Source organism: Lissotriton helveticus, chromosome 9, assembly GCF_964261635.1.
Source record: "Lissotriton helveticus chromosome 9, aLisHel1.1, whole genome shotgun sequence".
In the NCBI taxonomy this organism is placed as follows: Eukaryota; Metazoa; Chordata; class Amphibia; order Caudata; family Salamandridae; genus Lissotriton; species Lissotriton helveticus.
In genome coordinates this window covers 7817954-7845537 of record NC_136070.1, presented here as the reverse complement: position 1 = coordinate 7845537, position 27584 = coordinate 7817954, and the positions used below count along the sequence as shown (strand labels likewise).

General features: G+C 52.0%; 1 protein-coding gene across 2 annotated transcripts in view; it reads left to right on the top strand.

Annotated features, from left to right (window-relative positions):
- Positions 1–444: 444 nt before the first annotated feature.
- Positions 445–27584, top strand: part of LOC144780850 (putative N-acetylated-alpha-linked acidic dipeptidase) — a 375697-nt gene continuing 348557 nt past the window's right edge. The window contains exons 1-2 of one of the 2 annotated variants that reach the window (XM_078659346.1): positions 445–536; positions 13343–13631. In XM_078659346.1, the coding sequence (XP_078515472.1) occupies positions 13435–13631 (197 nt within the window). In that variant the 5' untranslated portion in view covers positions 445–536; positions 13343–13434. Of the gene's footprint in view, positions 537–1439; positions 1495–13342; positions 13632–27584 lie in introns of those variants that run through there. The other variant, XM_078659347.1, reaches the window with a different exon arrangement.

Genomic DNA, 27584 nt, shown 5'->3' with positions numbered 1-27584 from the left:
AATGGCACTAGTGCTCTTGGATAAACGTTTATCAATGGTTGCATTGAATAGCGTTATAAGCTGAAACTCATCAGTGAAATGCCAAACATAGTAAAAATTGGGATGTCTTGCTCTTTTTAGCCACACCTCTGACTCCGCCCACTGACCAATCCTCGGATTATTCCTGTCCCCTGATGCTCCACCAACAGTTCCCCTACTGTTGTCCCCCCACTTCGACCACTGTAGACCCCTCCCCCCCCAGAGGAGGCTGCCCCCCCTCTCCTCCCCCCCAGTGGAGGGTGCCCCCTCCTTGGCTGCCCCCCACTCCCCAGAGGCCGGCGCAGTTTATTCTGGGCGCTGCGCCTGGGAATCCTGTCTTGACCTTTGAAAGTTGTGTCATGTTCTCGCCTTGGGGGAGGGGGGTGGCTGGGGGGGGGGGGGGGAGTGATTCACCCGCGCGGGCTCAGCCTGGCTCTTCTCACCCGTGCAGGCTGGAGGGGCGGCAGGTGGCAGAGCTCGTCGGGTGTTGGCACGGCCTCCTGCGTGACAGCTCCACTGTGAGTAGCGGCTTGAAGGTCCCCCGGGAGTGCGCAGCGCTTCATAGCGCTCACACAGCCTGGTCTGAGGGGGGGTGCCCAGTGATGGGGGGGGGGGTCCCTCTCTGCTCCTGTGGGTGGAGGGCTGGTGTCCTGGGGGTTGTGTTGGCACAGCCTGATGAGGGCAGAATCTGGAGGGTTTCCTGCTCAGGTCGCTTTGCTCCTGTGGGTAGTGGTTGTGCTGGCACAGGCTTGTGAGGACAGGTGGTGGCGGTTGCTCTGCCAGTGTGGTTAGAGGGTTGGCACAGCCTGGTGATGGCAGAGGGTGGAGGTCAGTCTGCTCCTGTGGGTAGAGGGCTGGTGCGTCCTTGTGGTTGTGTTGGCACATGCTTGTGAAGGCAGAGGGTGGGGTGGTCCTAGGAGGTGGGGTCACTCGCTGCTTGGAGAGGGCAGAGGTTCGGGGTCCCTCTCTGCTCCTGTGGGTAGAGGGCTGGTGCGTCTTTGTGGGTGTGTTGGCACAGCCTGCTGTGGGTAGAGTGTGGCGATGCTCCAGGTGTTGCCATACCCGGGTGTGGGCAGCCATGAAGGTTCTGCTGAGGTGGTTCTGGTGCCGCCTGGTCACTGCAGTGTGTACGGTTGTTGTAGTGTTGGGTTGACACGGTAGGGCATATGGTATGTTTAAATGTAAGTTGTCATTAATGGTGCTGACCGTTGCATGGAGGTGCAGAGGCCGCTAGAACCCTGCACCAGGCCGAAGGGGGGGGGGGGGGGCAGCCACTGGACACCACTTCCGGTCAGGGAAGGGGACCCCAGAAGTAGGAGGGGGTGCCTACGAGCACAGAGCACAAGGACAGAGACTGCAGACCCCTGTCTGTGCCCTGAGGGTCCCTGCGGCACAGCGCCTAACACCCCGACGAGGCCTCGAAGCACTTTACTGCCAGCAGCAGGCTACTCGGGAGCGCAAGAGTAGAGGGTAAGAGTGAGTAGATTTGTTTATTTATTTTATTTTGTATTTGTAAAGTTTTCTAAAGCGCTAGCTTCACCCGCAGGCATCAGAGCGCTTTACAGACACACAGTAAACAGCAGACGGACCTGACATTCCATCGGAGGCCGCAGTGAGGAGGCAAACCACAGAAAAAGAAACATGTTTCCCTTTGTGCGTGCGTTGTGTTGGGTTTGTGCTCTTGAAAGCTTGTGTGTTTGGCAGAGTTGAGAGCAGGGCAGGGGGGGGGGGATGGGGGTATGAGAGGGGGCAGGGAGTTGTTATGTAAGGAGTGGTCATGGGTTCAAAGGGGCGGGCTTCAGACTTCAGAGCACTCAGAAGGCGGTGGGAGGCGTCAGAGAGCGGAGGGATGGGACAAAGGTTGAAAGCAGTTTTCTTCTATAAACAAGCACTGGAAATGCAATAGGTCTCGCCTTTGATAAAATTAAAGCCCTTTGCTTTGCTAATGGTATTGTCTAGCAAAGCAAATGGCTTTAACTTAATGAAAGGCGAGACCTATTGCATTTCCAGTGCTTGTTAATACTGTTTTGTATTCCACATTATTTCAAGAGTTGTATTGTTGGACCTGGCCTCTTGGCGTGGTTCCCCCGGTTCCTCAGCACCCTGTTAGCGTAGCCCCGCACCCAGAAGCCCCTGGTCGTCCTGCTCCCTTTACGCCCAAACTCCCTGCACGACCCCGCCAACCGACGACCAGCCCCGCATGCCCCCGGCCTCCTTCCCGGCTCCGAGCGCCCAGATCCTGCATCACCCTACAGGGCCCCAGCAGCCATTTTCCCTTCCCGAGGTCCCTGACTCCTCGGATCTAAGCATGACCCCGGCCCCCAGCGAAACTCAGACTCCAAGGCGCGCCAGTCCCGGCTAGGGGGTAAAGGGATCCCCGAGTGAAACAGACAGGGAGTTTCGATTGCCCCTCCGGCCTCCCCTGAGAGACTGGTTTCTCTCACACCTCTGGCCTTCCCCTGTGGGCCGGTTTCGATCACACCTACGGCCTCCCCGAGTGCTGGCTCCAGACCCTGCTGGGCGTCTGGGAATCCCCGGACGCATCTTCGAAAGGATCAAAGAGCCAACCGCCGCACCTCTCCAACGACCAGCCCCCAAGGCATGAGTCCTCCGCCTGTGAGGGTCCGGACATCAAAGGGCCACTGGACTATATCAAGGCTCGCCCAACAACTAGCGGGCAGTTGTATCCTGGACAAGAAAGCCCTGCTGATCTGATCGCGGCTGACCCTTGGGGAGAACTGAACCTCCGAAATCTTTGAGCCCTGCTGATGCTGTCGCGGCTCCTTCTCGTAACACGGAACTGGAACATCGGAGCCCTGCTGACGCTGTCGCGGCTCGTCCTCGTAAAGACGGAACTAACACCACGGAGCCCTGCTGACCTCGTCGCGGCTCGAGCTTGAACCCTAAAGAGATCTTCGTGCAACCTCCTGAGCCCTGCTGACGCTGTCGCGGCTTCTCAAGAACACCTCCGGATCGAGCCCTGCTGACCTCGTCGCAGCTCGAGGAGTACTCTGGTCCGGCTGGACCATCGACGCTACCAACACGACCTGAGCCGACTCGAAGTGAGTGAAGCAGCTAGTACGACTACCATCTTCCGTATCCCCCGGCTCGAGGATTGAGAGCCGTGCGCAGGGTACGCTTCGTGCTAGCCTAAAAGACTGAGACTGTCCCGCTTCCCTCTTCCCAAATTCCTGAGACTTTACGATCCCTCGATCGCTTGTAAATAAGAGTGCTGAAACCTTTCTTTTATTTGTTGATAAAGAACTTGTTACTGAAAACCTACGGTGTGGTGTCCGTTCGTAAGTGTGGTGTGAGCTCAGTGTGTACGATCCTAGGCTCTAAGTCCTCCCCAGCGGGGATCTCACGTTAAGACTCGGCAATACTGGTGGGAGAGGTGGGTCCCGGGGTGGTCGGGTGAGCATAACCTGGCCCTCTGAGATCGCCCCTTCCAACATGTATGTAATAGATTGTAAGTGAGTGAGCATACATTGCTGGCTAATAAGAGTTAGCAAGTTCATGGAAATGTCTTTTAAGAAGCAATGTGCCTTCTTCATTTTTAGTTTCTCCTTGATGTGCCAGTGTGTTGTGGAGCAGGGACAAGAGGACAGAGGAGAAGAGGAGAAAATGACAGAGGAGAAGAGGGCTGAGGAGCAGAGGACAGAGGAGAAGAGGACAGAGGAGAAGAGGACAGAGGAAAAGAGGACAGAGGAGAAGAGGACAGAGAAGAAGAGGACAGAGGAGAAGAGGGCAGAGAAGAAGAGGACAGAGGAGAAGAGGGCAGAGGAGAAGGGGGCAGAGGAGAAGAGGACAGAGGAGAAGGGTGCCAAGGAGAAAGACGCTTGGGGAAATGAGGACAGAGGAGAAGAGGACAGAGGAGAAGAAGACAGAGGAGGAGAGGACAGAGGAGAAGAAGACAGAGAAGAAGAGAACAGAGGAGAAGAGGTGAGGGCAGAGGACAGGTGAGAAGAGGACAGAGGAGAAGGGGGCCGAGGAGAAAGACGCTAGGGGAGAAGAGAACAGAGGAGGAGAAGAGGGCAGTCACCGAGCCATGAGCGCCCCGCTCCCACAAACACCCGCGTCATACGCTCACTGCCAGCAGGCTGCAATGTAGAAATATTTACATTAAAAAACTGTCAATAGCACCGAGGAGCAACCGCGAGAATCACAGGAGACTGTCTTTTAATTCGAAGTTTATGGAACTGGAAACTGCAACAAATAAACGAGTGGGGAGACAGCACATGGAATAAATACTCGCTGCTGACATCCGAGGTGATCTGCAAGTCATGTGTGAACCCCAGCAAGGCTAACTAAGCCTGCCATGCCTCCAAGGAGGCCAGAGCTGCCCTTTGTTAAGACAGCGCCCTGGGCGGAGATAATGGAAACCAGCACGGTCCGTTGATTTGTTATCTTTATGGGGCCATGTGTTTGAAACACCTGGCCCCATAAACATAACAAATCGCTTACGACTGCCGTAATGCAGCAGAGGCCGTCCAAGTGGGACGGCCAAAAATAAGAAAAGTGTATGTCACACTAACCTCTTTCCCAATGGATGGCTACCGTTTAGCATAAACGGTGACGCCGGCCAATGGGAAAGAGGGGCGTGGCTTAAAGGCCCTCACTAAAAGCTACTACAAATCCTTAAATCTCGCGAGCGAGACTGCGCATGCGCAGCCTTGGCAGGCTCGACCTAAAAACTGAAATTAATTTACGAACACATGTACATTTGTGTGGAGTTGTGCGGTCCTTGCTGGTGTAAGTTGCCGTTTGAAAGTGTCTCTGGTGCTGTCTTGGCACACACCAGTATAGGCAGAAGGGTGAATGTCCATGGGTTTGAGTTGCTAAACCCTGGGCAGTGGCTTGGACGTTGTCTTGCTCCAAGTGCACATTCTGCGGTGGGCAGAGGTTTGTTGATTTTGGAAAAAGGGGGTGGTGATGGACAGAGTTTCTGAATGATGCAGAATACTCTTACCAAGTCAAGAGATCATGGTTTTAAGCCCTCACCTGTTTTTTAGCTCACTGCACCATCCCAGCTCAGAACCTGGCTATATGCAAATTAGTCTGTTCCTGTCCCAGTGCATGATGGGAACAGGGCAAACCAAACTACCAAGCCAATTCTTATACTGGGAAGGAAACAAGCTTCCGGGGACCGGTTTCTGGCATCACAGCCTTCGTCGGCCCGGCTTGCTTGAATCCTGATGGTGCAATGAGCAAGGGACTCACGTCTGAGTATACCCTCCCACACATAGTGTGGATAAAATCGATTTTGGAAAAAGGGGGTGGTGATGGACAGAGTTTCTGAATGATGCAGAATACTCTTACCAAGTCAAGAGATCATGGTTTTAATCCATCACCTGTTTTCAAGCAAGCCGGGCCGAAGAAGGCTGTGATGCCAGAAACCGGTCCCCGGAAGCTTGTTTCCTTCCCAGTATAAGAATTGGCTTGGTAGTTTGGTTTGCCCTGTTCCCAGCATGCTCTGGGACAGGAACAGACTAATTTGCATATAACCAGGTTCTGAGCTGGGATGGTGCATTGAGCTAAAAAACGGTGATGGATTAAAACCATGATCTCTTGACTTGGTAAGAGTTTTCTGCATCATTCAGAAACTCTGTCCATCACCACCCCCCTTTTCCAAAATCGGCAGAGGTTTGTTGTCCATGACAGGTGTGGACATTTTAGTGTATTTTACATTATTTCTGCATTTCTAACAATGTTCATAATATGACTCTACACTTGAAATTCACATGTGCACACTGGCGTGCCATCACTGCCTGTGAAACAATTGTGATACGACCTGTTAAAGTGCATGGGGCAGATTTACAAGTCCCTAGCACCACCAGAGCGTCACTTTTTGTGATGTACCGGTGGCGCATTTCTCTGCTCCATATTTACAAGAACATGAAAAGCCACCCTGCGTGACTTTTCATGTCCTTGTAAATATGGTTCCTTTACATGCAGCACTTTGCGTGAAAGGGGCGTTCCATTGGTGTTGCTGTGGGTGTTCCCCCGCAACATCCATGGAACCAGACACATATTCAGATTTACGAGGAATCGTGTGAATGCTACACCTCCCCAGGGGAGGCGTAGGGCTGCGCAATGAGAAGTGTATTCTTTTCTCCTCGTTTTTTCCTCTTTCTATGCAATCTGCAGCACACATGGTGCAAGGGTGCCTGCGCCGCTGCATGTGAGGTTACGTAGTTTTTGACTCCGCTTCGTATCTAGCCGCCATTTTGTGCTTAGCCGCCATTTTGTGTTGCCTCACTCAGGCAGTACGGCGAACGCTGTGTTTTTGTATTTTCAGCTGCTACGTGTCTCTTCTGTTAAAGAGTAACCCTTATCCTTGATTACAAAACCGATGTCAGGGCCTGGCCGAGTTCGTTAATCCATGTCTAGACTTATTAATCCTTGCTTTACTCCACTGTTTGGGTCCCACCATTCTTCTTGACTTTATCTTATTTGACTGGCCTTCGCTATTCTCTCTGTGTATTCTCTTGTTACATAAACTATCCTTTGAAGCATTCAAACATGTTCTACCACCTGCAAATTGAATTACAGGCACTATTGTAGATTAACTTGAGGGGAGGAGAGCACACGGGGTCTGAAAGAAGGGTGTGTTTTGGACACTCGATAGCTTGTTTTCGAACTATTCCTATTCGTCAGTTTTGTATGTTTGGGAGTGGGGATTGTAAATATGTACTGTATAAAAGATTGTGCGCCACGGAATTAAGTGGCAGTCTCCTGAGAATATACCTTTAGGGTACTTCGTGGACAACTGTGCTTAGCTGCAGCTAATAAATCTGTTTTCTACGCCCAACAGAGTGTTTCGTGTCTCTGTTCGACAAGGCAGGTGAACCCGGAGATATTAGGCGTGCCCTGCGCCGCTTGGCCCTTAAGGCCCGGTTCTCCACATGCCAGCAGTTTGTGCACCAGCGCAGGGGGAAGCAGAGATGCAACATATTGTTGTAAATATGTCGCATCCCTCTGCTTTGAAAGTAAGTCAGTCACAGTGCGGCGCGGCCAAATGGCTTGCGGCGCGCACTGAGTCACTTTCTTGTAAATCTGCCCCCATGTTTCTTGGTTAATGCTAACCAGGCCACAGCTAGACCTCGACGCCATCTTGTTCAAAATGGATGTCACATTCGCTACTTATTGTCTCTGCTGCACACGGTCAACAAGTCAGGTATGTTTCGTTCCTATTGACGCTGTTTTCCAAGACATCTGTCCACACGGGCTCGGTGCAGGATCTTTCTTCAGGTTTCTTCCGCGTGCTCGCGGTAACACATCATGCACAGTGGGTTTTTGTAACCAGCTTGAGGACACGCGCTCAGAGGAGTGGTGTGGCGCAGCAGCCAGAGCAGCTGACTCCAGATCGCAGGGTTCACGGTTCGATCCCGGCGCCCGAAGCACCTCAGCTCAGCACCATTAGACCCTGAACGCCTGAGCACCTTGAAACCCTTAAAGGGGTGATATGTTCGCGCTTTACAAAGAGGAAGTGTTATAAATAGAGGGGGCTTAATCTTAAAAGACTGCCTAATGCTAGATCACTGGGAAAAGATCCCTTGGCTGAAATATGTACAACAAATGTGCGAGAAGTTGGGTCTGCCTGAATTGTTTAACAAACCTTCGAGTCTGGTGAAAGGTGATTTGAAATGAGTCAAAAACACTTTTTTGTTGAACATAGGAATGGACAGAGAAGGCAGGGAGCTGTTAAAGCCCTCTGTCAGGACCCATCAACTGATTGTTTCCTCTGGCCAAGATCCGGAACTTTACCTTAAGGTTGTTAACAACTCCAACCACAGGTATCTTTTAACTAAGTTCCGATTGAACAAGATCCACTTATTAATTTCTGGCCGCCCTGGCTGGACCAGGGGTACAGACCTAGATCTGTGCAAATGTGACGGTTGTTCGATCATGGATACTGTTCACTTTTAGTTTTTCTGTGAGCACTTTAAAGGCATTAGGAAAAAGTTCATTATACCCTTGTTAAAAGGGAAAGGATTTAGGCAAGTTAAGCCAGCTTTGTTGTACCTTCAACTTTTAGCAGAAATTTGGGAAATCTATAACGTGGCTAAATTTTTACCCATAGCGCTGAGACTCAGCAAAAAGATCACTTGGTCCTAGATGACTCCTTATAAATGTCGACCATTGTTACTTGAATCAAGTCTTTTTAAATTTACAATTTCTCATAATGAGTTTTTTTACTGATTGTTGTATATACTGTTGTTTTTAAACTCTTTTCACCACGTGCTGCATATCTTAATGGGTACTCCCTTCCTTTTTATGCTGTATTTTATCACTGTTGACTTGTGGACCATTTTTTCATGTTTGTGTACTTTTATGGTTTTTGTAAATTGAACCGAATAAAGTATTTCTTGAACTTGAACTTGAAATAGAGGGGGCTGATCCATATATATGGAGTGAGCTAGTGCTGTATGACGCCTGTGAATGCAATGTCTGATTTGCTAAAATGGTATTTCTCTTGCTCACACCACATCGATTTTTCACTTTCAATGATTGTCCAGGAGAAGATTTCTCATAAAATCCTTTGAATTTGGGGGTGAGCCGGGTCTCCTTTCCGAGGCTCCTAGGCAGGCTGTCTGATTTCTCACTGACTTTCCTGCTCATCCGGGGCTTGGGACATTTTTGGTTCTGCCTCTTATTCTCCATTGTTAGAAATGGGGATTTCCGGTTGGCTAAGGCTTGCGCCAAAGCCAGGCAGAAACCACCACTCTAGTCAGGGCAAGGAAGTCACCCGCCAAAGGTAACCCCTGCTCACCCCCTTGGTAGCTTGGCACGAGTAGTCAGGCCTATCCCAGAGGCAATGTGTAAAGCGTTTGCACGTGCACCCAGCAGCAACACCCAAGGCCCACCACAAAGGAAACTCCACACAAGGTTTATATATAAAAATAGCCTTTGTATTATACCAAACACATTAGATAATAAACACACAATTTACACTGTGCCACTGGCACGCGCAGAATTTACAGGGGAGTATATACACAGGACAGAGCCACATGGACCACTGTCTGGAATAAGCACTTTTAGAACTAGCACTTTGATAGAAATAGCACTTTGTAGGAATAGCACTTAGAACATAGAATAATTGTAGCACCAAATAGCAAATGTAGCACACAACCAGTAACCACTGGTAAAAGGTAAATACACCCTACGCAATCCTAAACACCGTAGGCAAATATCACACTGGGAACCATGAACTCACTAGCATAACTATACTAGGTAAAACAACCTCCTAGGCATAAACCATATCTAGAGGCATCAAGACAGGGTGCGCAAAACATACTACACACAGTACATGTCCTCAGCACATAAATCACATTAGGTTCCAGGTTGCGCCACTGTGCCAACACCTAAACGTAGCAGCTGCCCACTACTTGCTGGGCAGCTGAGGACAAGTACAGGGCCTAAACGCTGCAGCTGGCCCTAAGTGCTGCGCAGCTGTGGAAGGCCAAGGTAGGGGCGAAGGAGTACAACTCACTCCTGAGTCCAGAGACATGTCCCTAGGAAGGAAAACCTAAACGGTGCAGCTGCCCACTACTTGCTGGGCAGCTGTAGACTCAAACGTGTGACATGGGCCCTCACTGGCCCTAAGGAGCAAAACTGTGCACATGGGAGCACTCTGGCTCTAGAAATAAACACTTGCCCATCGTTGGAGCCCCCTTTAGGCTCTAAAACAATGTGTCCCCAGGAGCCCTCTAGTCTCTTAAAAATAATGGTGCCTCGTGGGAGCCATCTGGGCTCGGGGAACGTGGGAGCGGCCAGCTACCAACAGGGGCCCCTCTACCCTCTAAAGTGCCCCCCATGTGCGTGGAGCCTCGTGGGCTCTAGATACTAATTGCCCCCTTTGAGCCTCATGGGCTTGAGAAACAATGCTGCCCGCTGGGGGAGCGGCCCGCTGCCAACCGAGGCTGCTCTACCCTCTGCAATGCCCCCAAACAATGGTCGGCCGGAGCGACGACAGCACCTGCAGGAGTGGAGGGGCGGGCACTGGCAATGTGCCCTGACACCCTCCTCTTCAAAAATAAACACAGGGGGCCCCACTCACCGGCTCGGCAGGACTCCTCTGGTCGGCGGTGCGGGCGGGGCTCTCTGTCTCCGGGGCTCCCTCCCCTGCATGGGAGCCCCGCAACACTGGTGCTGTGTTGCTGGCGGCCCCGGGGCTCTCCCTAAATCCTGGGAGCCGCGGGAGTCCATGACTCGGCCGGCTTTGCTTCCTTCTTCTCGGCGGCAGCGGGCGGGACTTCCTGGAAGAAAGCGGATGTCCCACCCCGCTCCAGGCGCCCGGCCGCCTGACTTCCGGTTTGACGCGGCGGCGGCGCCATCACTGTTTCGGGGGCCATAACTAGGGGTGAGCACCCTCGAAGCATAAAATAAAAGTAGAAACAAGGTGGGCACCTGTTAAGGCTCCTATAAACAGGGTGGGCCCCCGTAAATAAAAATAATTAAATCAGCGGGTGGGCACCCGCAGGGGAGCCATTTCAGGGGGATCCCCACACCAAGGGAATCTCCTCATGGAAAAGGGCAGCATCGCGCTGCCAATAATAATTGCAGCAAGGAGGGGTAGGCTCCCTCAATGACAGTGTATTTTAAAAATAAAGCGCTTCCCAGGCGCTAGGGGCGAAAGAACTCAGTCCAACAGGGTAACTGGAGCAACCAGGGTCCCAAGGAGTCCTGGACAGCAAAGATGGAGCAAGCAGCTCCCCACAAGGAAATTCCTCCAGCATCCAGGGGATGGGCAGGGCCCAGGCAGGCAACCCTTCCCCTGGTCCCTAGCAGCAGCACGCCCCTGGTAGATTCAAGTATCAGGACACAAAAACATTTTACAGGAGGTCACAGCCTCTCTTTTATACAGACATTTCCTTTGTCTCCAAAGGTACAGGCAAGTGGCGAACCAGATGCACTGGTTCCTGAGCACTTTGTTGTGCTCAGCCCCTCTCCCTATTCACAGGACAGGCCAGGGACATCAGTCGCACTACAGAGGGCGGAGCCAGCATTGTGTAGGGAAAGCCCAGCCCTATTCAGGTCCCAGGTGCACTCCTCCCACCCATCTGGCTGTCAATCTCTCTATTCACCACCGGGCAGACCTATCCTGACTCCTGGAGCCAGTCACACCAGCCAGCTCCAGCCAATCACAAGCCAGACAGTCATTTCACATTTATTACACAGACATGCCAACTTCTAGAAGTGGCACTTCCACACCAGACACAATAAATCCGCGCACATCATCGCTCAGCATTTAATCACACGAGTCCGCACATACCAAACTCGACCCTGCACTCCCCACACATTAGGAATTACCATGTTCACTCATATCCCCCATGCATTCCTATGGGAGGGCAGGCCAATCTCACACATGCACTCAGAGAGCGCACGCACTTTACACTGCGCCACAGTGCTAAAGTGCACAAGGACCAGAAATCACTATACTTATCTCAGAGTTCAATGCAAAAAGTTCAGGGGTGAACCTGCCAAAAGGGCCAAGTCCAACATCCATTGTCTTATTGCTGAGAGCCTTCATGGCAATGATTTTGAGCCCCTGCATTCCAAATATACTGTACTGTTGCCTTTCAAATGTAACAAATCTGTTTAAAATCTGAATTCCGCCCTGTAACTCACTGAATGAGCGGGTCCTTCCTTAATTAACTGTATCTTTGATGTGCAGGTTTGCACCTTATCCTGGGACATATTGCCTCATAAAATTAATGTTTAATGTCCCGATCCACCCATCTGTGGGCGTGCTGTTGAGGTGTCTTTGGGGTGTAAGGTTTAGGGGTTCCCCGCACCCACACTGGTGATGCTACAGTGTGTGTGAGCAGAGGGTTGAGGTTTGCTTAGTGTTGTGATCTGGCAGCCTCGAGTGGGCAGAAGTCTGCAGATCTTGGCATGGGTTTGGCCACGTCTGGTGTTGACACATGTTTGAAGTTCCCCTGGTCCTCTTCTGCTGTGGCCTGGTTTGTGCAGAGGGCAAGGTTTGTTCAGCTTCACGTTGGCACAGCTTGGTATCAACAGAACCCTGAACCAGTCCCTGGCGTTGCACCGGTGCAGACTTTATAAGCAGGAGTTTGAATGTCTCTGGTGCTGAAGACATCTCTACTTGTCTCTTCACTTCACTGGCGCAACACCCAGAGTGAGCCGAAAACTGATGGTGTCCCTGCTGTTGTGTTTGCAAGGTTGTCACCGTCAGAAGGTGACCGGTCTCCTGAGATTGTGTGCACACAGGCAGGTGTGTGGAAGAGGTGTGGCACAGGGGGACATCCATTACAACGCAACTTTTACCCCGCACTACCATTACGACGCAGCTATAACAACGCAAGTCGTTACACCGACTTGCGCTGGAGGGCGCTGTAGGATAGGGAATAGTTTAATTTTCTATCCAACACCTTCCCTACTATCCCCTGGAACTGGAGTTGGAATAGAAAATTAAACTATTCCACTATCCAGCGCCCCCCAACGCAAGTCGTTGTAACGACTTGCATTGTAAAAACTGCGTTGTAATGGCATGCGGAGTAAAAGCATGCGTTGTGATGTCATACATCCGTGGCACAGTAGCCCGGGTGCCTGACTCCGGACCACAGGGTTCACAGTTCGATCCCCGGTGCCGGCGGTAGGTCAGCCCAGCACCATGTGACTCTGAGCAATCGCTTGCTTAATCTTCCCGACGGCCCCCAGTGCCGGGACACAGATAGCTGTGCGCTTTACAAATGCTGGTATTTCATTTATAGTGGCTTGAAGGATTTCTTGGTTGTAAGTTGGCACTGCTGGCGGCTTTGAAAGGATACACAATGGTATCTCTGGGGTGGTGTTGGCAGAGGCTGGAGTGGTTGGTGGTTTAACGTTCTCCTGATGTTGTGTTGATACAGGCTGGTGTGTATAGTGGCTTGAAGGTTTATTGGTTATGACTTGGCACTGCCGGTGGCTTTGAATGGATGTGAGATGCTATCTCTGGGGCGGTGTTGGCAGAGCCTGGTGTGGGTGGTGGTTTAACGTTCTCCTGATGTTGTGTTGATACAGGCTGGTGTGTATAGTGGCTTTAATGTTTCCTTGGTTGTGAGTTGGCACTGCGTGCTTTGAAAGGATGTGAGATGGTATCTCTTGGGTGGTGTTGGCAGAGCCTGGTGTGGGTGATGGGTTAACGTTCTCCTGATGTTGTGTTCTCACAGGCTGTTGTGTATGGCTCGTTGAAGGTTTCCTTGGTTGTGAGTTGGCACTGCCTGCTTTGAAAGGATGTACGATGGTATTTTTGGGGCAGTGTTGGCAGAGCCTGGTGTGGTTGGTGGTTTAACGTTCTCCTGATGTTGTGTTGATACAGCTTGGTGTGGACAGACTCCTTCCAGTGGTCCCCTGGTGTTCTCAAGCACTCCCTGCTGTGGCGTGTGTGTAAAGTCTGACCTTCAGGAGGATATGGCCACCCTCATTAAGGTTGTTGCCGCCACCTTTGCTGTCGTCACCGTGTTCGTGATTGGACTCGTCATCGGGAGGTTTGCCATCGCTCCGGACCTCCCTGATTGGGTACAACGGATGAGTCAGGATGGGGACCCCAAATACAGCCGGAGGCTCATGGAGGAGATCAAGGCCGAGAACATTGACAAGAACCTCCGGTGAGTACCACGCGGAACCTGAGAAGTACCCGTCATAGGAACCAGGGGGGAAAGGGCTTGACTGTGAGCAACTTAGGACAAGAACATAACTGTCAGCAACACAGGAACATGTACTTACTGTCAGCAACACAGAAAGTGGGGTCTTACTGTCAACAACACAGGCAAATGTACTTACTGTCAGCAACACAGAAATAGAGTCCTACTGTCAGCAACACAGGAAGAGGGTCTTACTGTCAGCAACACAGGAAGAGGGGCTTCCTGTCAGCAACACAGGAAGAGGGTCTTACTGTCAGCAACACAGGAAGAGGGGCTTCCTGTCAGCATCGAAGGAAGAGGGGCTTACTGTCAGCAACAGAGGAAGAGGGAAGAGGGGCTTACTGTCAGCAACACAGGAAGAAAGGCTTACTGTCAGCAACACAGGAAGAGGGGTTACAGTCAGCAGCACAGGAAGAGGGGCTTACTGTCAGCAACACAGAATGAGGGAAGAGGGGCTTACTCTCTACAACACATGAAGATGGGTTCCCTGTCAGCAACATAGGAAGAGGGGCTAACCCTCAGCTTCACAGGAAGAGGGGCTTACTTTCAGCAACACAGGAAGAGGGAAGAGGGGCTTACTGTCAGCAACACAAGAAATGGGGCTTACTGATAGCAACACAGGAAAAGGGGCTTCCTGTCAGCAACACAGGAAGAGGGGCTTACTGTCAGCAACACATAAAGAGGGGCTTCCTGTCATCAACACAGGAAGAGGGAAGAGGGGCTTCCTGTCAGCAACACAGAAAGAGGGAAGAGGGGCTTCCTGTCAGCAACACAGGCAGAGGGGCTTCCTGTCAGCAACACAGGAAGAGGGGCTTACTGTCAGCAACACAGGACGAGGGAAGAGGGGCTTACTGTCAGCAACACAGGAAGAGGGGCTTCCTGTCAGCAACACAGGAAGAAGGGTTTATCCTCAGCAACACAGGAAAAGGGGCTTACTTTCAGCAACACAGGAAGAGGAGTTTCCTGTCAGCAACACAGGAAGAGGGGCTTACCCTCAGCAACACAGGAAGAGGGAATTACTTTCAGCAACACAGGAAGAGGGAAGAGGGGCTTACTGTCAGAAACACAGGAAGAGGGACTTACTGTCAGCAACACAGGAAGAGGGGCTTACTGACAGCAACACAGGAAGAGGGGCTTCCTGTCAGCAACACAGGAAGAGGGGCTTACTGTCAGCAACACTGGAAGAGGGGCTTACTGTCATCAACACAGGACGAGGGAAAAGGGGCTTACTGTCAGAAACACAAGAAGAGGGGTTTCCTGTCAGCAACACAGGAAGAGGGGTTACCCTCAGCAACACAGGAAGAGGGGCTTACTCTCAGCAACACAGAAAGAGGGGTTTCCTGTCAGCAACACAGGAAGAGGGGCTTACCCTCAGCAACACAGGAAGAGGGGCTTACTTTCAGCAACACAGGAAGAGGGAAGAGGGGCTTACTGTCAGCAACACAGGAAGAGGGTCTAACACAGCAACAAAGGAAGAGGGGCTTCCTGTCAGCAACAAAGGAAGAGGGGCTTACTGTCAGCAACACAGGAAGAGGGGTTTCCTGTCAGCAACACAGGAAGAGGGAAGAGGGGCTTACTGTCAGCAACACAGGAAGATGGAAGAGGGGCTTACTGTCAGCAACACAGGAAGAGGGGCTTCCTGTCAGACATACAAGACGAGGGGGCTTCCTGTCAGCAACACAGGAAGAGGGGCTTCCTGTCAGCAACACAGGAAGAGGGGCTTACTGTCAGCAACACAGGAAGAGGGGCTTCCTGTCAGCAACACAGGAAGAGGGGCTTACTGTCAGCAACACAGGGGCTTCCTATCAGCAACACAGGAAGAGGGGCTTACTTTCAGCAACACAGGAAGAGGGAGGAGGGGCTTACTGTCAGCAACACAAGAAGAGGGGCTTACTGTCAGCAACACAGGGGCTTCCTATCAGCAACACAGGAAGAGGGGCTTACTGTCAGCAACACAGGAAGAGGGAAGAGGGGCTACTGTCAGCAACACAGGAAGAGGGGCTTACTGTCACCAACACAGGAAGAAGGGCTCACTGACAGCAACACAGGAAGAGGGCCTTTCTGTCAGCAGCACAGGAAGAGGGAAGAGGGGCTTACTGTCAGCAACACAGGAAGAGGTACTTACTGTCAGCAGCACAGGAAGAGTGGCTTAATGTCAGCCACACAGGATGAAGGGCTTACTGTCAGCAACACAGGAAGAGGGGTTTACTGTCAGCAACACAGGAAGAGCGGTTTACTGTCAGCCACACAGGAAGAGGGGCTTACTGTCAGCAACACAGGAAGAGGGAAGAGGGGCTTACTGTCAGCAACGCAGAAAGAGGGGCTTACTGTCAGCCACACAGGAAGAAAGGCTAACTGTCAGCAACACAGGAAGAGGGAAGAGGGCTTACTGTCAGCAACACAGAAAGAGGGGCTTACTGTCAGCAACACAGGAAGATGGGCTTACTGTCAGCAACACAGGAAGACTGTCTTACTGTCAGCAACACAGGAAAATGTACTTACTGTTAGCATGGGTACTTAGTCTTACCTTCAGGAACACGCGTACTGGGTCTTACTGTCAGTAATACAAGTAAAAGGTCTTACCTTTAGGAACACAGGAGCAACCATTGTGAGCATCACAGAGGAAGAGCATGCTATGCAAAAAATGAATACTTTCGGACCTGGTTGTCTGTTGATTTAGCTCTGCCATGTTGTACTGAATCCAAGTCCTTGCTGTACGAGGGAACATCACATGTGACGTTGAAGCTTCAGGAAACAATGACCATCCATCAGAGGGACTCAGGTCCACAGAAGTGGGGAGGGTGGGGCCAAGAGGAAGCGCAAAATGTAAATTACGCCGGCGTAATTCACGTAATTATGGGAATCTCACATAGCAGTTGTTATGCAATATTCCCAAATGACGCCATGTTGTGTAATGACACTTCAGTGCACAGCAACATTATAGCAGAGGTGTGGCAGAACAACACGCGTAACTAGAATGGGAGTTGCTATTGTTCACGGCACTTGTGTTTTTCACACTATTTCTTTTGCGTGAAATAAGTCCTCGCTACAAAACGCTAACGCTTAAAAATAGCGCTAAATGCAGATTTGCATTTTGCATAATTACACGTAATTCTCCCCAAGTTTTGCATAATTATGTGAAATCAAATGACAGGAAGTTTGCTCACCCCTAGTGTTTACAAGTCCTTCCTGCAGGTGTCCAGTCTGACCAGAGCTCCTGTGGGTGGGTCAGAGGGGGCCAGGGCTGGGGCCAGTAATTCAAAGGCTCTCAGAGTGTAGTGTGTTTAAAACTTTACTTCCAGCTGTGGAGCCTGAGATGTCATCCTAGCTGTTTTACTTCATAGATCCTAATAATGTGGGTTTGACTCTCTGAAGCCAGGTGGGTTCACACACTGGATAGTGTATTTCTTGGGTAACGCACATCGTGGGGAGTTCACATCCTGGGGGTGCATATCCTGGGTAGCGCACATTTTGGGTGATGAACATGCTTGGGGTGCATTGCATATTCTGGGTATTTCAAATCCTGGTGTGCACATCCTGGGGTTGGGAATCTTGGCAGTGCACTTCCTGGGATGCATATCCTGGGTGGTAGTGTGAGTGATATATGCTTTATTTCGATACATAAATATCTTAAAAGCAGTACATACATTTAAAATGCATTCACAAGGCCAGGAATAAAATACATTGTAGATTAAAAGGAATAAAACAGTCAAAGTTATTACAATAAATAGTTAAAAAAAGAATTACATTGAAATAGAAAGCCTTTTGGAACGAATCACCCATACCCATATTAAAAACTTTGAAACACCACAGACAAAGGGGGAAGATGTGTCAGTCAATAAGATGCGGTGGGCCACCAAATGCTGTCGTGTACCTAAAAGTCTGCACAATGGTGTAAGCCAACGCCTCCTTGGAGCACAATAGTCCGGGCATTCAAAAAGAATGTGTGCCACCGTCTCCACCCGTGTCGAACACAGAGCACAGAAGGGCGAGGACTCGGAAGATGATTTCCACCTGGACACCAGGTTGCCTAGAGGTAAGGTACCCACTCTAAGCTTAAAGTAGAGAGCCCTATCCAGTGGGATAGAGATAAGGTCCAGATAAGGCTCATATGCAACCACATCTTTGATTCTTAGGAATGCTGCGGTCGATTTGCAGTGACGAGGATTGCCAATGAGTTTGGACGATACCCACTCCCAGTAAAGTTTCTTCAGGGTGGCTTTGGGAGGAGCAAAACGAGTAACCCAAGAGTCTTCCAGACCCAGCTCCCCCAATAGGCTCTTGACATCCCTTAGCCATTTAATTCGATGCCAACTCTCCATGGCAATCACCTCCGACAAGCCTGCTGCATATGAGGCTAGCTCAGGGACCCTCCACAAGCGAGCCCACAAGAGCAAGGGCCGGAGACGTGCCTGGTCCGCAATTGATCTGCAGCCCAAGTCGAGAAGCACCGGGACTGTGGGTGTGCTCAGAGGGAGTTCCAAAAGTTCTTTCAGGAATTTTCTTTCCGCTTTATCTAATACCTCAAGGTTTGAGGTGCCCCACAACTCCGCCCCATACAGGGCGGCAGTAACCCCTCTAGCTTTATAAATGTCTATAACCGGGGAAATGCAGTATCTAGAGGCTGAGTGATGTTCCCTGAGTAGGACACCAGTCACCCTACTGTGGCTGAGCAGCATCTTTTGAATGTGTGGGGACCAGCTCATGGAGTTACTAAGGCGGATCCCCAAGTAATCGAACTCCCTGACCCTCTCCAGGGGAACGGCATTTAGAACCGTGGGGGCCCTAGCTTTTTAGGAGGGTTCATAGTCAGGAATTTGGTCTTGTCTACATTGATCGTCAAGCCCCTGAGAGAGCAGAACTCCTGGAAGCGATTGAGGAGCTTTTGGAGACCCCAGGGTGTCTTTGCGATGAGAAGGGTGTCGTCGGCAAAGAGCAGGGTGGGGATCCGAGTGCCCGCCAGGGACGGAGCATCTGCTGGTTCTTTAAGCAGGTGCTCTACCACACCATTCACATACAATGAGAATAGTGTGGGAGCCAGCACACATCCCTGGCGGACGCCCCTACACACCGGGATCCTATTGGTTTTCTCCCCATTCGTGCCCCACCGCACCTGTGCATAATTGTCTGTATGAAGTTTAATCAATAGCAACAGGATATAGGGGGCAGCCCTAGCCCCTGCAGAACCCTCCATAGCTCCTCCCTAGGTACTAGGTCAAAGGCAGTCTTCAGGTCAATAAAGGCCAGATAAAGACTGCCCTTGCCCAGCACCACCACCTTCCAATACAGGAGCATCAGCCTGAAGGCCTGTTCGATCGCCCCAGTACCTGAACGGAATCCCGCCTGGAAGTCAGACAGTATCTTGTGGTCATCAGCCCATTGAAGGACCCTCCCCAGAATCACCTTCCCAGCCACCTTTTGGGAAGAGTCAATGAGACTGTGGGTGTAGGAAGGGGGAGTCTCTAGTTGGCGCAGTGCAGCACTGGCGACAAGCAGGGACTCTCTCTTCCCCGTCAGGGCTGAGGGTTACCTTCAAGACAACCTCTGCTTACCCTCTAGGTAGTGTGGCTTAAGCAGTCTTTGGCTAATCTCTGGGGCACATAGGGTTAAACATTTGCAATATTACACCGTCACAACCAACCCACCACACAATGACACCAAACTGTATTTGTAAAAATATATTTTCTTTATATAAATTTCAAGCAGGCTTGTAAATACAGTCTTGGTTACTTCAAATGCAGGTTCCAGTTACTCTTTAGGTTAAGTTGCCACAGTTCTTTCTTAGCCATAAGCAATCTTTGTTTAGTGTTATTCCCAAACAGTTCTTTAAGTTCCTTTTACACAAAAAGGGGGGTCAGGCTCTTCAATGTATCGTGGTGGTTCTGCAGGCGCTGTTCCTTGTCAGCCAGGGTCACCCCGGGCTGTCCGTGGACCTCTCTGCGCCCCTCGGCTCCTCCGCGCTGGAAAAGCGGGCCCGGTCTACCCACCCTCACGCTTCTGGCGGGGGCGGCGGCCGGGGAATCACAGTCCGCCTCTCTCTGCGCGCTGCACGGCTGTGCGCGGCTGGCGGGGGAGAGAGCGGGGGCCCTGGGAGCGCTCAGCACGCGGCTCCTGGGGCGAGGCGAGGCAGCGGGCGGTGCGAGCGAAGCAAGACAGATGCTCGCACTGCGGGGCAGGACACAGTACCTTTTCTTGTTGAAGCAGCCCGGGCACAGTTCAGCGCGGTGATCCGCGTCGCGGTGTCTTCCTTCCGACGTTGGAGCGAGCGGCGGCTCGGCTCTGGCTCGGGGGTTGGCGTTGCGGCGCGGGCCGGGCTGATGAAGCGCCTCAAGATTTCCTGGCACAGGGGACACACGACAAAGGGGTAGCGATCGGCAAAGCACGCCTCTCTCGATCCAGGCGACGTTCAGGCACCCCACGCAACAGCTGTTTCTCGGACAGCGGCGGCGCGTTCAGGGGCACCAGACACGGCGGGTGCAAGCAGGCAACGGGCACCACCTCCTCTTTGCGTTGCGAGCTGCGGCTCGGGGTCAGTCACGATGTTTGGGTCAGCTGGGCTGATCTTCACGGTGCTTCTGGGCCAGGCAGGCAGCAGTCACGGTGCTCGGAGAGATAGCAACACCCAGAGCGTTGCTGAAGAGCGCGATGGTCACAGCGCGCTCCGCTTTTCCTGGTGAGGCGGGCAGAGGGAAAGCAGCTCCCCACAGCGGTTCCTCTGTCAGGGGGTAGCGCTCACTGTTCCTGGAGCGCTGGTCAGGGGGCAAGTTCAACAGCAAGCCCTTGGAGATCTTTCAGCAGAGTTTGGCACAAAGTTCAAAATAAAGCAAAAGTCTCTTGTAGTCTTTTCTCTTCCTCTCCTTTGGCAGCAAGGCACCAGACACAGGCCAGAGTCAGCACTCCTCCTTGTAGTCCTTCCAGGTCCTTCTCTTCGGGCAGAGTTTCTCTTGTAGCACAAACAGGATCTAATTTACAAGGAGCAGGGCTCCTTCTTTTATACCCAGTTTCTTTTGTTCTAGCAAGCCAGGGGGGCCTCTGCATAACTGCTCCAGTCTCTGAGCACTTGTTGTGGGTACTTCTGGCTTCTGCATTCAGTGTGAGGGCAGGCACATCAGCCGCTCCCCAGGGGGGCGGAGCCGGCATTGTGAAGGCAGGGGCAGCTTGAGCACCTTGTTGACAGGCTTCGGTCCTTCCTGGGCCAGGTGCAGGCTGAGTCATCAGTCGCTCCCCAGGAGGGCGGAGCCAGCATTGTGGAGGCAGGGGCACAGCCTGATGCATCATTCAGGGGAAACTCCCACCACCCACTAAGGGGTCATCCTGCTAATCACTACCTGTCAACTCCCAGCCCTGTCACTCACACACACCAGACAGTCAGATCCACATCCAAGCAGAGGCGGGCTGAAATGGTTAGGCCAGCAAATGCTAACTTTCTAAAAGTAGCATTTGCAAACACAGGATATTAAAATAAACTTTACTAAAAGAAGTATTTTATTATTCTGAGTTCAGGCATACTAAACATTAATTTCTACCATGTTCCCTGAGCCTGCTGGGATTATAGAGTGTAATAATTCCAGCAGCCCAACTGGCCTAGAAGGGAACTGGTAGCCTTACAATAGTGAAAAACGAATTTGGCAGTAATTCACTATTAGAACATGCCACACACATCAGGGCATGTTCTACCTTACACTTACAATGCACCCTGCCCTCAGGCCTACCATAGGGGTGACTAATATGAAGTTAAGGGAAGGTTTAGGGGCTGGCAAGTGTGTGCACTTGCCCAGCCAGCATGACAGTACCAGACTGCACGTAGGTTCTGCAATGGCAGACCCTAGACACATTTTAAGGCTGCTTCTGTGGGTGGCGCAACCAGCGCTGCAGGCCCACTAGCAGTGTTGGCATTCACAAGCCCTGGCACTCCTGGTGCACTTTACTAGGGACTAACAGTAAATCCAATGAACCAATCATGGACATCAATCACAGGTACACTTTACAGTAGGGAGCACTTGCACTGCGGCACGGGTTGGCCGTGGCGCAGTGCCCTGAGTAGCAGACACCAGCAAAACATTTGAGGCACAACAGCAAAAAGTGGAAGGGAAACTCACGCCAAGGTGCCAGGTCTAACACGTGTCCCCTCCAGCTGAAATGTGGGGGGAACTACCCTTCCCCAGGGAGTTCCTCCTCACTAAGGCGGAAAAATCTGGACAGACCATCAGCGTTGGCGTGATCTGTGCCAGGGCGGTGTTCCACCGTGAAGTCCATACCCTGTAGGGAGATGGACCACCTCAACAGTTTTGGGTTCTCACCCCTCATTTGCATCAACCATCTGAGGGGCCTGTGGTCCGTCTGAACCCGGAAGTGAGACCCAAACAAGTAGGGTCTTAGCTTCTTCAGTGCCCAGACCACAGCAAATGCTTCTCGCTCTATTGCACTCCACCTACTTTCCCGTGGAAGTAACCTCCTACTGATGAAGGCTACGGGTTGGTCCCAGCCCTCCTCAGTCATCTGTGAGAGAACAGCCCCTACACCATGCTCTGAAGCGTCTGTTTGCACTATGAATTCCTTGGAGAAATCAGGAGCCAGGAGCACGGGCACGTGCACATGGCAGTCTTCAGGGTGTCAAAAGCCTTCTGACAGGTGTCAGTCCAAATCACATTCCTGGGCTGCTTCTTAGAAGTCAGCTCTGTCAAGGGGGTCACAATAGTGCCATAGCCCTTGACAAACCTCCTGTAATACCCAGTGAGCCCCAGGAAGGCTCTCACTGCAGTCTGGGTCTTGGGGGGTTCCCAAGCCAGGATGGTCTCAATTTTGGGTTGCAAGGGTGCCACCTTGCCACTCCCCACTTGGTGTCCTAAGTACACCACTGAACCCTGCCCAATCTGGCACTTGCTTGCCTTGATTGTGAGGCCTGCCTTGCGCAGCGCCATCAACACTTCCCAGAGGTGCCGCAGGTGTTCTGGCCAGGTGCCACTGAACACTGCGATGTCATCCAGGTAGGCGGCACTGAACTCATCCAGCCCAACCAACACCTGGTTGACCAACCTCTGAAAGGTGGCAGGGGCATTCTTCATCCCAAATGGCATAACCCGGAACTGGAAATGCCCATCTGGTGTGGAGAATGCTGACCTCTCCTTTGCCCCATCGGTCAAGGCGATCTGCCAGTACCCAGACGTTAAATCAAACGTGCTGAGGAACCGGGCAGCCCCTAGCCGATCAATGAGCTCATCAGCTCTGGGGATAGGGTGCGCGTCAGTCTTGGTGACTGAATTGAGTCCTCTGTAGTCCACACAGAACCGGAGTTCAGGTGTGGCTCCCGGCGCAGCAGCCTTTGGGACCAAGACCACGGGGCTGGACCAAGGACTGCTGGAAGACTCAACCACCCTAAGAGCAAGCATCTTGGAGACCTCCTCCTTGATGCAGGCCCTGACCCTGTCAGCCACCCTGTAAGCCTTATGCTTCACAGGTAAGCTGTCTCCTGTGTCCACATCATGGACGCACCAATCTGTGACACTAGGAACCAGGGAGAACAGATCTGGAAACTGCCCCAGCAATTGGCGGCAGTCTTCCTGTTGCTCAGGGGTCAGGGTGGGTGAGAGGTTAACTCCATCCACTGACCCATCTTTCTCACAGGCCACTAAGAGGTCAGGAAGAGGCTCGGACTCTTCTTCCATTCCATCATCAGTGGCCAACAGCATGCCCACTTCGGACCTTTTCAAGTGGGGCTTGAGGCGGTTGACATGGAGGACCCGTAAAGGATTCCTGGGCGTCTTCATGTCCACCAAGTATGTCACTGAGCTCTTGCGCTCCACAACCTCAAATGGGCCTGTCCACTTATCCTGAAGTGCACAGGGTTCCACTGGGGCCAAAACATACACCTCCTGTCCAGGCTGAAGCTCTACCAGAGTGGCATTCTGGTCGTACCACCGCTTCATCTCCTCCTGGCTAGCTTCCAGATTTGCCTCAGCAAGTTGTCTGAAGCGCCTGGTTTGGTTTCTGAAGGCCAGCATGTAGCTATATACATTCTGGGGAGGTTTCCTGGGAGATTGCTCCCAGCCTTCCTTTACCAAACTCAGTGGTCCTCTCACGGGGTGACCATACAGCAGTTCAAAGGGGCTGAACCCTAGGGACTTCTGTGGCACCTCGCGGTATGCAAAGAGCAGGCATGGTAAGAGGACGTCCCACTTACGCCTCATTGGACCTTCCAGGCCCATGATCATGCCCTTCAGGGTTCGGTTGAATCTTTCAACCAACCCATTTCCTTGGGGATGGTAAGGTGTGGTGAACTTGTAGGTTACACCACACTCTTGCCAAAGGGACTTCATATACTTGGATATAAAGTTGGTCCCCCTGTCGCTCACCACCTCTAGAGGGAATCCCACTCTGGAGAAAATTCCCATCAGTGCACGCCCCACCACGGGGGCCGTCACTGTCCTCAGAGGGATGGCTTCAGGGTACCGGGTGGCATGATCCACCAAGACCAGGATGAACCTGTTGCCCATGGCTGTCTTGGGGTCCAGAGGCCCAACAATGTCAATACCCACTCGTTGGAATGGCGTACTGACCACAGGGAAGGGTTGGAGGGGAGCCTTGTTCTTCCCTCCGCTCTTCCCACTTGCCTGGCAAGTTGGACAGGTCCTACAATGAGCATCTGAGCTCTTGTGCATTTGGGGCCAGTAGAAGTGGGTGACAAGCCTGTCATAGGTCTTGTCCATCCCCAAATGTCCTGCTAAAGGCACATCATGAGCCAGTCCCAGTAGGAAGGCTCTGAACTTCTGGGGTACCACCAGCACACGGGCTGACCCAGGTTCAGCAGCCTTAGGCTCTGAATACAGGAGGTCATTCTCCCAGTACACATAATGTGTTTTGGCCTGAACACCATTGGCCTGGTCTGCAGCCTGCTGCCGCATACCCACGAGAGAAGGGCATTCTTTCTGCTCCCTGCAGAATTCCTCCCTGGAGGGGCCTCCTTCTTGCTGCCAATGGGTCAGCTCAGGCAGGTCCCCCAGTTCGGCAATCTGTTCCCCAGTAGGCTCCAGGGCATCCCCCTCAAGGTCTGCTTCCTCCTGGACCGTGGGAACTTCAGGGGCCGGTTTCCCGCGCACCCTGCGCCTTCTCCCTAAGGCCGGTTCCTGGGCCTCTCCTTCAGGCCCCAGGACCTCTTGATCACCCCTACTGGCTGCCATTGACCGGGTGGTCACGCACGCCCAGTCAGGTAGACCCACCATCTTCAGGTGAGTCGTTTTCTCCACCTTTTCCCAAGGGGAGTCCTCCAAGTCGTTCCCTAGCAAACAGTCAACAAGCATGGCTTTCCTCACACAGACCTGCAGAGTACCAGAGACCCCCCCCCACTCAAAGGGAACTTGAGCCATTGGACATTGGCTCTCAGAGTTGTCAGCATTGACAACCCTACAATAGGCATGGGGTACAACCTGCTCTTGAGACACCAGGTGATGCCTCACTGCAGTCACACTGGCTCCTGTGTCTCTAAGAGCCTCAGCTTTCTTACCATTGATGGTAACCACCTGCCCATATTTCTTAGTGTTAGAGGGCAGGTAGCTTGTAGGGACCATCTCACTGTCTCCTAGTGAGACTAGGGTCATCTGAACAGGATCTCCACCCCCCGGGACCATCACTTCTTCTCCTAAGTGAACACTGGTCACTTGTCGGGGCGGAGCACCAGTGGGTGCTGGTTTTCCAAACAGGCGACACTTGGGGTCACTGGCTATGTGCCTCGGGTCACCACATTTGTAACAATTGAAGGGCCCCTTTGGAACAGGTCTACCTGTCGGGGCCCCATTCTGCTTTGGGGGTGGGGGAGGCTGAGAACCTTTCTGCTGGTCCCCTTGGGGATTACTTTGGGGGCCTTTTTGGAACCCTTTCTGTTTTCCCTTGTCCCCCCCACTCTTCTGCTGGGGACCCTGCCCACCCTTGGCGGAGTCTCCCACTGGACCCTTGTGGACCCTGGTGCTGAGCCAGCGGTCCGCCTCCTCAGCAAGCTTCCTCGGGTTGGACAGCTTGCTATCAATCAGGTGCTGGCGTAACTCAGGAAAACATTGTTCAGACAAGTGCTCCCATGCAATTAAATCAAAGAGACCCTGAAAATCATTCACTTTGTTACCCTTCACCCAACCATCCAGTGCTCTGCAAAAAAAAGTCACAAACTCCACATATGTATTCCCAGGCCGCTTGTTACACCCCCTAAACTTCTGCCTATACATTTCAGGGGTAAGCCCATACCTGGTCATTAAAGCTTCTTTCATATGGGGATAGGATCTCTGGTCTTCAGTGGGCAAATCTAGCAGGGTGTCCCGCCCTTCGCTAAGGAACCTTCCCCATAACCCCGCTCCCCAATCCTTCTCAGGGACCCGGTGGGAAAACATGGCTACCTCATATGCCCTAAACCACTGTCCTATGTCATCCCCCTTAAAGAACTCTTTAACTACATCTTTGGGGATGTGCACTCTTGACTCTACCTGCACCGGCGTTGCGCTGCCACCAGAGGGAGGATGATCCAAGGTTTTCTCTTTTAGACTCATCTCCCTCATCTTCACATCATACTCCAATTGGAGTTTTCGCTCTTCCAGAGCCATTCTTTTGCTTTCAAGCTCCATTTGGCCCTTTAAATTCAATTCTGCCAGCTTTATCTCATGATCCCTGGTTGCCTGTCTGTCTGCCAGCTCCTCTGGCGACAGGCCTCTGCCAAAGCTAATGACGCTGTCTGGTTTCTCCAGACTCACAGGATCCACAGGTGCACCCTGATCCTCAGGTGCCTTCCTAGATTCCATCCAGGCCTTCAGGGCTTTGTAGAACTCAGGTTTGTTTTTGCACCCTGCATGTGGAACCTTGAGTTTCCTGCAAAAAAAACTCAGTTGCTTCTTTGTGTAGTCATCCAGCTTTGATGCATCCCATTCTAGCTCCTGCGCACCAGAGGCTATGGACTCTCCTCCATCAATGCTGTTTGTGCCAGTCATGCTTTCAACACTAGGGATCTTCTTCTTTTAGCAAAATTAAAAATCAAAAAGTCTGTGGCTAAGTTACTGGACTGAAATCACTATGCGATGGTCAGTAGCTAAGGTACAACACTGCAAATGTAAATTCGCGAATCCTCACCGCTGCGTCCAATGTAGGAAGGGGGAGTCTCTAGTTGGCGCAGTGCAGCACTGGCGACAAGCAGGGACTCTCTCTTCCCCGTCAGGGCTGAGGGTTACCTTCAAGACAACCTCTGCTTACCCTCTAGGTAGTGTGGCTTAAGCAGTCTTTGGCTAATCTCTGGGGCACATAGGGTTAAACATTTGCAATATTACACCGTCACAACCAACCCACCACACAATGACACCAAACTGTATTTGTAAAAATATATTTTCTTTATATAAATTTCAAGCAGGCTTGTAAATACAGTCTTGGTTACTTCAAATGCAGGTTCCAGTTACTCTTTAGGTTAAGTTGCCACAGTTCTTTCTTAGCCATAAGCAATCTTTGTTTAGTGTTATTCCCAAACAGTTCTTTAAGTTCCTTTTACACAAAAAGGGGGGTCAGGCTCTTCAATGTATCGTGGTGGTTCTGCAGGCGCTGTTCCTTGTCAGCCAGGGTCACCCCGGGCTGTCCGTGGACCTCTCTGCGCCCCTCGGCTCCTCCGCGCTGGAAAAGCGGGCCCGGTCTACCCACCCTCACGCTTCTGGCGGGGGCGGCGGCCGGGGAATCACAGTCCGCCTCTCTCTGCGCACTGCACGGCTGTGCGCGGCTGGCGGGGGAGAGAGCGGGGGCCCTGGGAGCGCTCAGCACGCGGCTCCTGGGGCGAGGCGAGGCAGCGGGCGGTGCGAGCGAAGCAAGACAGATGCTCGCACCGCGGGGCAGGACACAGTACCTTTTCTTGTTGAAGCAGCCCGGGCACAGTTCAGCGCGGTGATCCGCGTCGCGGTGTCT